The following is a 10,717-nucleotide window of genomic DNA, read 5'->3' on the forward strand; positions in this document are numbered from 1 at the left end:
CATGCTAACCAACCAAAGAATTGAACTTTGAGGGGACATAATTATTCCATACCAATCTGGTAATTCTGAGGTTAGGGCCAATACACGAACCGCAGAAATTATACAATAAGGAGATAGAAAATTTCCCAAAAGATGATGCTCCCACCTTGGGCAGTCAACAACTTCCAATCACAGAGGAGGAGCTGTGGACAAATGAGCTACAAGACTTGAAACCTCACTTACCTCCCTTTTCTAAGAGAGGCCTTCTAAATGCTAAATTTCATCCTTCAGAAGTTCCTTTTCTATCATAGAACAATCTCAGAGACCCCTCTTTATTAGTTGAAAGTCTAAACAGTCTTAGGAAATCCTCTTTGAGACATACATTGCGAAACCATTTATCAGCCCAAAACATCATTCTTCTACCATCCCCAATTAAGATTTGACAGTTGTCCATAAAATAAAATAAAAAAAAATGATGCACATTAACACTCTGGGTAGCAGTAGGGGTAATGTCATACCAGATTCTTGAACACTTAGTCCTAGGATCAAGAAGAGGAAGCCAACTGCCTTCCTTAAGCTTATTTGCAGCACACTACCCTTTTTGATGTTGTTTCCATATAGTCCAATTGATAACATTCATTAAGAATTTTGATAGAAATCATGGATAAAATGGTTAATTCAAATGACAATAGACCATTTCAAATTAGACACCAACCTCTTAATCACTTTAGAAATAGTGAACGAACCATTTTGTTCGTTAATTTCAATCCAATTTCTAGAGGGGCATTACAAATTATACCATCTTGACACAATATGAAAAATTAAAGGGAAATATTGATACAACTAAAACAATAAGGACGAAATCGACACAAGGAGCAAATTGAAGGGACTACCTATGTAATTTACCCAACTATCAACTGAATTATTTATATTAAAGGGATGCGTGAGTGTTTTGGTAGCCCTGTGGATAATTTCTCTACAAGTAAAAAAATAAAAAATAAAAAATTGTTTCCCTTTTCTTTTTAATTTTTTTGAAAATTAATAACGTGTAAAACAAACTAAATAAAAACAAGCAATAAAAGAAAGATGAGGCATACTTTGCCATTTGACTAAGACTCAAAGATAGATCAACCTCCTCAAGCTTAATTTACAGCTAGCTCATCTAGACACTTGCTCAAGATCATTCTGATATATACAGGAGCAATCAATCTCAAATTATTTTACTAGACGGTGTCTATGTTTTCACTAGAGCTCAATCGCACCTAAACAAGCTCATGAATTGACTAAAAAGCTATTTTTTAAGTATAACAAATGACAATCCATACAATTAAAGGTGTTAATTCCAACAAAAAAAAAATAGGTGTGATAAATCACTATCGCACTATAGTCCAAGATCTTGAAAGGGGGGGGGGGGGGGGGGTGGTTTGAATCAATGGTGAGAAAACAATCCAAACAACCTAGGGTGTCAAGGCAAAAAAAACGCAACCAAGGGTGTTCGAAAAATATTACATGAAAATAAGGAGGAGAACAATTTAGGGTGGTGTTCAAATAAACACTTCAATTGAATGTGGCGCTGCCCTAAGGTAAGAGAGAGAACAATGTAAACAACAATAAATTAGAACATTAAATTTTTTGTTTTGTCGTCGTCTACATTTATATAATTCCTTAAGCTCATGTCTAATAGGTACACAACTGTCTTCAAAACTTCCAAGATCAACCAAGCCCAATACCGTATAAGGTTCATTACTATTCTTCTCTCTGGCCCTAATTACAATGCCTCCTTGCACAGTTTGATTCATGACCGGAGAAAATTTAGTAGGACTATATTAACTTGATTCCATGTTAAGCTCGGGCAATTTGTTCTCAAAATTTCCATCTTCTTCATTAGATGGCACCTCCAGGCAAGTTGATGTGGCCTCGACTTGCTGATGATGTTGCTCGGCAGCTGCTATGTCTGGAGGACTAACCTCCATATCATTCTAGCAAGAAGAATGAAATTACAACAATTATTATTATTATTATTATTATTTGGTAAATAATTATTATTTTTTTAATTAATCATGTTTTGTTATTGCTTTTATTTGTAATTCCTGTCATAGAGAATGTAATTAACATTTTGGGGTCTAAGTGATTTATAACCATGTTGATTTGGCCTCATTTTTGTGGCTGTCATGGTCATTGTCTGTGTTAGGTGTCTGTGCCATAGGTTAGGCCATGGCGGCTCTATGTTTTTTTTTTTTTTTTTTGATAACTCAAGGTATCCGAGCCAGTTTGCGTGCACCTCAACTAATCCTTGGAGGATTAATCCCACCATCTACTAGCGAGGGACCCATTTAAAATCAGAGTAAATTTCCGAATAGACTGCCCAAACCAACATGGTTATAACTATTGAGTTTTTAGAATGTGTTTTCTATAAATAAATAATTAATTAATTAATTAAAAATATATCAAAAACTAATTTGGTGAAATTTTTTTTTTTAAATGAAAACGCCTAGTACTTTCATACAGTTTTATATTTTTTGAGGTGGAAATAATTTTCAATTTTTTTAAATATATTGTTTTTGTGTTTAATTTCTCAAACAAGTTTCTAATTTTTCAAAAAAAAATATTTAGAAAACAAGTTCTCAAAACTTAAGCAAAAAGAGAAATAGCAAGATTTTAAATAGAGAATTGAGAGATAAACCGGTGTTGGTTGGAGTATATATCAGTAATATCGAGCAATTAATATATCAAAAATTGAGTGACACAATGGTCAATTTTTTGAAATCATCCGCAAAAACTAAAATAATAATAATAAAAAGAGATTTATAACAATTGAAAATTTTGTTTCTATCAATTGGGTCATGAATCAGATATAAACTGATATGTTTCATGAACTGGTTGAAACAGATGTGATTTTCATTTCTATTCATATACCAAAGTGTATCAGTATCAACAGGCTAAAAATATATGCATCGGCAAATATTAAAAGCCATACTAGATAGTAGGATTTTAAGATGTGTAGACCATTACTTGAGGGAAGGCGGTTGATGGCATGAGGGATGAGAAGAGGCTTGAAGTGCAGGCATGGTGCCATTGTGAAAGGCTGTGATCATCATTTGGGCTGTGAATGGGACACCCACTTATGCTGTTTGGCTCTCCATTTTCATCTGTTGCATGGGATAATGAATTGTAAATTGTTGTTGGTGAATCATTCCTGAAATTAAACACAAGAAATTCATCACTTAATGGACAATCCAATTAATTAAAAAATGGAGGAACTAAAGAATATTATGCCCATAATCTGCGTTTACATTAATAAATTTCTTTTTACTGATAAAAAATAAAAAATAAAAATTGAATTTAACTAACAAAGTGGAAGATATTAATCATAGGAAGAGTAGAGGCTTGATCAAAATCACACATTCAATCGCATCATTGTTCAAGCTATTTAGTCAAGTACTTTAAATCTTTGCCATAACCACCGTTCTTAATATTTTTGTCTATAGGTTAATAGATTTGATAGAGAAACATATTAAGGTTATTACATCCATCTATACCTTAGAGGGATACAAGGATGATCATGAGAACTACCAAAAATATGGTTTTGATTATCTCCATTCTGTGGCATCCAACTAACTAAATCATTTTGGAATGAGGTTGTTGGCATCCCCACTTGTGCTTCAAAGAACATTTGCCCCAATGAATTCATCTGCTTTTAAGAGAAAGAAATGATTGTTATTTTCCAATAGGTACGAAAATTAAAAACACAATACAAGCTGAAAATACACATTTAGTTTGATTACCTGCATACTTTGATGGTCAAAACTCGACAAATGATCACCCATTAAGTATTTCTGTAATATGAAAAAAAGGGGGATTAAAAATGAATACATGAATTAATCAGTTTTTGAGATATTTCATTCCTAGTTACATTACCTTTCTTTGTATGACATGATTCATTGACTCCAAGAGGTTCTTTTCACATGACTCGAGTTCCTCCATTGATGTACACCCCAGTATGTCCGGCTCAAATATACTTTGAATTGATTTGTGCATACACAAAACAATTTACACATATTACTTTCAATAATCCATCAAAATTCATGGTAAATAAGACAACATCAATCATGCATAGTTAATCTTTAATAGTTCATTTAAAAAAAAAAAAAAATTCTCTAACCTCAGTTGTTCCTCAGCCATTTGCAGCTGATGTTGTAAATTATTGATTTCTTGTTGAAGTTCCTATATAAAAAAATAAAAATAAAAAAACAAATTAATGATAAGCAAACTCAAAAGTGATTTTATTCCATAAGAGAAGAGCTCTCTAAATGGGAAAATTTTTCATTTACCTCAGCAGTTGAGTTAAGCTCTGTTGGACTGGTTCGGGGAAAAAAAAAATACAGTTAGAAAACTCAATTCATAGCGATGTTGATATATATATAGAGAGAGAGAGAGAGTGAGAGAGGAAAACCTGGCAAATTCAAGGGCCATGTCATCTTCATTTTTTAGTTTCTTTAGGGTGGTGATCAAGTACTGCATTCATATGGATACAATTTTTTGTTTCAATATTTTAATTTCTCAAAAAAATAAATCAATACAACGAGTACCAAGAGAGTATACCATCATACCTCTCTATTTTGAAGAATGCTGCAATTCACAAGAAATGTTGGAATCAATTTTTTGGTAAAAATTATTCATGAAGCAACACAATCAAATGACCAAAATTAACATCAAACTAGAAAAAGATCGTACCCTCCTCTATCATGATCCGCAAGATTTATGTACCGGCTAAGCACATCTTCAATTCTATAAAATAAAAATAAATAAATAAAAGTATCATCGCATAATAAACCTTAGAAACAAAAATACTCATATACTTAACAAAAGGTGGAAGATAAATAGCAACACACAACGAAAAAGAAAAACATGCATGCATGTGGCTTCTTGATACTTGATAAATATGTACATCAAAGATATATGAAATATTGTACCTTCTCTTGCCAGAGAAGTGACTGAGACGGCCAGATGGAGAGAACATGATGAGAGCGATATCAATGTCACAAAGAACAGATAGCTCATAGGCCTTCTTGATGAGTCCATTTCTACGTTTGGAAAAGGTAACTTGTCTACTTGTGTTGTTTTCAATTCTTTTTATTTGAAGTTTAACACGACCCATTTCGTTAATCTATCAATCTATTACAAGACGGTAAAATGTATAGAAAACTCCAAACAATTTTGAAAACAAAATTACAATTTAAGCAAACATGAGAAAGAGAGAGAGAGATTGGAGAAGAAGGGGTTGCGATTTGTGAGGTGGTTAATGGTAGAGATTTTGAAGCTCAAAACCTTGAAGGGTGGAAGTTGGTTTGGTGAATGAGCGAGATTTACTCATTATCTTTGCACTTTCTAAACCTTGAATTTTTTCGGATTGACTGGTTGCAAGGTCACATGGTGTTCCGTACAGTATGGGACAAAGAATTGGAACAAAATCCGATGCACATACAAGTGTGATCCCTTGGACCTTGACCAATTAAGCGGGGGTTTGAGAAGTTGTTATTTTGTTAAGTTATTTTAGTTTTAAATTATTTTAGTAGTTTAAAATTTTTATATTTGAGAAAATAATTAGATTTTTTTTGTAGTTGGTTGTGATGTTTATGAAAAAAAAATAAAATGATTATAAATTTAATGTGACAGTTTATCTTATTAACTATTTTAATCTATTTAATCTTTTTATAAATTTTAGTCAAAAAAAAAAAAAAACTAAAATCTAACTTGCCAAACACTCCCTAACTTACAGCAACCCCGCAATGGAAAGAATGAGAGGAAGTCGAAAGATGGCTTGTGATTGTGCACCAAGAATCCTCTAGAGTGTTTTTTTCTTAAAGTTTCCTAAAGTGGTGTATTGTGTGATTGAGATTTAATATTGAAAAATTGATGTGACTTGTCATTAAATCTCAACCACACAATGCACCACTCTAGAAAACTTTAAGAAAAAAAACTCTAAAGGATCCTTGCTCGTGATTGTGATCGTGTAATAAGTAGATATTATGAATTCAAGTATTTCCGTAGTTGTTAATTAGTTTCAGTCAAATGAAAAAATAAAATAAAATAGACATTTGTGATGATAAAAAATAAATAAATAAATAAATAAAAGCAAAAAAAAAAAAAATACATTTGTGATATTGTTATCTTCTTATAATTAAATAATAATCTTTTTTATGAGTTTGTAGACTGCTGATAGAATATTATTATAATTTTTTTTTAGATAGGAGAAATGATAGAATATTATTTTGAGAGTTCATGTTGATAGTTTTAGCCCAAATGTCTAAAAGCCCCATCGTGATGCACTTACACCAAACTAATTAAAAGTTGTGATGATAAATTAGTGAAGCTGTGTTAGGTTAATTGTAATATGGAATTTCCTTGACTATATAATATTTTTATAGATATTTTTAAATATATTCTTTTGTGAAAGCAATTTGTACAAATTGAGTTAAAAGTATATTTAAAAATACACCATTCCCTCTTCTTCTTCTTTTTAATGACAAACACGATAAATTAAACATATTATAATTATCGAATCGATTTAATTTTTTATATAGGTAATATACATAAAAGACCTAACAAAATAAACAATTTCGATAATTGAAGCGGACCTGTGGTGAGCCCCATAAGCCTGGACAGCTCTTTACTTTTTTTCTTTTTCTTTTTCTTTTTTTGAATCTCAGGAAAGTTTAGTATAATTTATCCATTTAAATATTAGATAACATTTCACAATTTATATGTATCAACATTTCTACATAATTTACGAATTAGAAGTTATATATATAAGGAAAATTCCTTCCCTACACACTTTCTGCACATTATTATCTATTTTTGTGGTTTATTTTTTTATCAGTCAAAAGAAAAGAAAATTATTAAGATAAGGAAATTAGAGTACGTTAAGAATGGCTGCATCATTGTGAAGCCCCGCATATCACCTCTGCATTTTTGTCATTTATATTACGCATTATAGTATGTGGGAGCCAAATAAGTAAGATTATTTAGGAAGCCCACAAACTAGCCCATTCGGGAAGGGGGCCGTGTATAAATCGGCCCAAAATCGGCTCTCCGGTCCATACATGGGCCGTAGTCGATGAAAAGGGGGCCAAAGACAAGTTGGCCCGTGCTAGGTCCATCTAGGAAGGGTCGTAGCCGAATAAAACCAAGTTGAAAGGCCGCTAGAGCCATATATCCCATGGGATGTATGGAGGCCCAAGGATGGGGTCAGGGTGTCCAGTGAGCCCCTAGAAAACATTATAAAAGGAGAAGCTTCAATCAAAGAAAAGAAGATAGTGAAAAAACAAAGATAAAGGATGGGACTATCTTGTTCGTAGAGAAGAGAGGATCAAGAAGGTCTATTTGGACTAGAGAGTATTTCCAAATCCATTTCACCACAATTGGCGCCGTCTGTAGGAATACTCAAGCTCGTTCAAGGAAAACATAACAGATGATCCTTCCCTCGTTGCAGACGATGTTACACCAAGAACCATGTTTGGTCTGAAAAATATCAGAGCTCGAAAAGCCCTGAACTTTGACCCAGTAGCTCAATCCTTGTCTTCAACCTCGGTGTAGGAAACCATGTAGACAATGATGGACCAAGCAAAGCAAAACGAACAACGTATGGAAGATATGGTGGCTGATAACGAACGTTTACATAAAGAACTAGCCCTGGAGTTAGCAAAGTCCCAACAGACTGTACCACATCATGACCGGGGCCGGCCGCTAGAGAAGAAGAAGGATAATCAATGGCGTCGACATTAGAAACATGATAACAGCAACACCTCCGATGCATCATCTCAGGAGCCCAGGAAAAAAGGCGAGTTGACATGTCTAGCTCATTTGAGGGAAGTCCATATATGCGACACAAGCGAGGAAAATGAGATGATGGCTTGGACATAGAGGACAAACATAATCCTTTTGTACGACGAATCGCAAAGGCCATATTGCCTAAAAGTTTAAAGCGTCGACGTTCACTTTGTATGATAGTAAATCAAATCCTATGGATCACATTCGCCATTACAAGCAAGCAATGACATTGCGCACTGATGATGAAGCAATTATGTGCCGCATGTTTCCTAGCAGCCTGGGACCATTGGTTGTTAGATGGTATTATAAACTCAAGCCGGCCTCAATCAAGAGTTTCAATCAGCTCCAAAAAACCTTCAGGGCAAGATTTATCACCAACGAGATCCAGCCAAAGCAAGCAGACTTGCTTTGGGCAATGCAAATCAAGCCGGAAAAGACCCTCCATAAATACTTAGCGCTATTGGAAATGTTTCAACCTGGTTGACAATGCCTACAATGATTCAATGGCCATCACTGCTTTTAAGATAGGCTTACACCCCAATAGTCCACTTAAAAGCTCGTTGACCAGACGACCTCCCAAAACAGTCTGGGCCTTAATGAAAAAGGTTGAGAAGTACTGCAAGGTGGATGATGATGCCTGCCGCATCAAAGCTGGTTAGAAGGTCGTGGAGATAACAGCACCTATCTTGGTACAGCCGATAAGTGTTGCACCACTAGAAAGGAGCCCTAGCCGCGAGGCAAGCCAACATAAGAGAACCGCTGAAATCCTTGTCTAACGAGGAAACAGTATTCATGCCGATCAATCGAGCAATATCAAGTGGAAAACAAACACCCTAAGCGGTCCGACAAGAAGTATACAGAGTTGACTGAGCCGATCAGCAAGATCCTTTCCAAATCCAACATCTACTGTTCTTTAAGTGGCCGGCCAAGATAATTGGGCCCCCCAACACAAGACGGAGGGACCAGTGATGTGAATACCACAAAAGCCGCAAGTATGAAACCGACAGATGTTATGCCTTGAAGGACCATCTTGAGAAAGTGGTACAAGATGGCCGACTGGTTCAGTACCTCCCCCACAAGGTCAACCCACCAAACACGATGGCTCTACCCCCGGACTCACCTCCACTTGGAATGATTCATATGATATATAGTCTTCCGCTGTCAAACAGCATATATATGATTCAACTACAACCATGCCCGTCCAAGCCATACACACCGGCCAAACGGCCTCATCAAACCGACAGGATTAGCTTCGATGACACAGATCTTGAAGGAGTGATCCTCTCCCATGACGATGCCCTTGTCATCAAGTTGCGAGTAAACAGATTCGTTGTCGAACACGTTTTAATTGATCAGGGGAGCACCTCAAAGATAATGTACTACAAGACATTTCTTAAGCTCGGCTTCAATGATTCGGACCTACTATCGGTTGAATATCCCTTGTTCGGCTTCAACGCCAACCCCAAATACCCTCTGGACAAGGTCACAATTGCGGTGCGTGTAGGCACCAGGACCATTGACGTAGAGTTTCTGGTCGTCAAGCTTCCATCGCCGTACAATGTAATCATGGAGAGAACCTGGTTGTATGCAATGCAGGCCATACCAAGCACTTACCACCAGTTACTCCACTTCCCAACACAACACGGCGTTGATCAGATTTGAGGCTCTTAGAAGTTGGTGAAGGAATGCTACCTTACTACTTCAGCGAAGAAGCTAAGGGAGATAAAAGTAAACTCGATCGAAATTCTGGACCAAGAAAGCCTCAAGGATATTGGAAAATCCCCTACTGACAAGGCAATTGGAGATCTCGATCAGATTGGAATCGCAAAAAAACCAAATAATTTCTTCATAATCGGCCCTTGTCTCGATGCCGATGAGCGACAAGAGTTGGTTTCATTCCTACTCGGCAATATTGATGTGTTCACCTGGACACCTTAAGAGATGCCGAGAGTGTACCTCAGCGTAGCACAACACCATTTAAATGTCGACACGAAAGCTAAACCTATCATTCAAAATAGTCGCCGATCGACAGCCGAGCATACCTCGGTCATTGTTGCCGAAGTTGACAAGCTTCTGAAGGCCGAAGCGATCGCGAAGTAAATTACCCCACGTGGTTGTCCAATACCGTTGCTGTAAAGAGAAAAAAAAAAGGAACTTGGTGTGTCTACGTGGACTTCACAGACTTGAATAGGGCCTATCCTAAAGACTGTTTCCCTCTTCCTAGAATCGACCAACTAGTGGATGCAACTACGCATCACCAACGCATGAGCTTCTTGGACGCATATAGGGGTTACCACCAAATTGTCATGCATCCAGAGGACCATGAAAAAACAGCATTCCTCACCCCGAGGGGAACTTATTGTTACAAGGTCATACCCTTCAGCCTAAAGAATGTCGGGGGAACATATCAGAGGCTGGTTACCATCATGTTTAAAAAACAACTCGACCGTACCATGGAAGTGTATATCGACGACATGGTAGTAAAATCCAAAGAAAAGCATGCTTACTTAACTGACTTGACCACAACTTTTGACATTCTCTAGAAGTACAAGATAAAACTCAACACCCCGAAGTGTGTATTCGGTATTGAGTTATATCCCTATGTACTTCTTGTCGTTGTTTAAGATCCCGGTTAGAATTGCTAGAAAGATTAAGAAGTTAATGAGGGATTTCTTATGGGAAGGGTGTGATGAGGGGTTTAGGTTTCATTTAGTTAGATAGGAGGTTGTCACTTTACCTAGAAATAAAGGGAGTCTTGCCATTAGGAATGTTGTTGCAAGGAACATTGCTTTCTTAAGCAAGTGGTTATGGAGATTTCCTCTCGAAGCAGATTACGGCCATCGTAGAACTCGGATCACCTCAATTGGTCAAAGAAGTTCAGAAATTAATGAGGATAGCTGCGACTCTC

General features: G+C 36.1%; 1 protein-coding gene across 1 annotated transcript; it reads right to left on the bottom strand.

Moving 5' to 3' along the window:
• Positions 1 to 1,805: 1,805 nt before the first annotated feature.
• LOC114262302 (agamous-like MADS-box protein AGL104) lies at positions 1,806 to 5,137 on the bottom strand. Its single transcript, XM_082917606.1, has 11 exons — positions 4,953 to 5,137; positions 4,714 to 4,767; positions 4,590 to 4,608; positions 4,433 to 4,494; positions 4,311 to 4,338; positions 4,142 to 4,203; positions 3,898 to 3,997; positions 3,765 to 3,815; positions 3,519 to 3,673; positions 2,992 to 3,175; positions 1,806 to 1,958 (listed from the first exon to the last, which is right to left on the bottom strand). Exons 1-11 carry the CDS (start codon positions 5,135 to 5,137, stop codon positions 1,806 to 1,808), a joined length of 1,053 nt encoding a protein of 350 aa, XP_082773732.1.
• Between the last annotated feature and the right edge of the window lie 5,580 nt (positions 5,138 to 10,717).

Source organism: Camellia sinensis, chromosome 1, assembly GCF_055761805.1.
Source record: "Camellia sinensis isolate YWXY chromosome 1, ASM5576180v1, whole genome shotgun sequence".
In the NCBI taxonomy this organism is placed as follows: domain Eukaryota; kingdom Viridiplantae; phylum Streptophyta; class Magnoliopsida; order Ericales; family Theaceae; genus Camellia; species Camellia sinensis.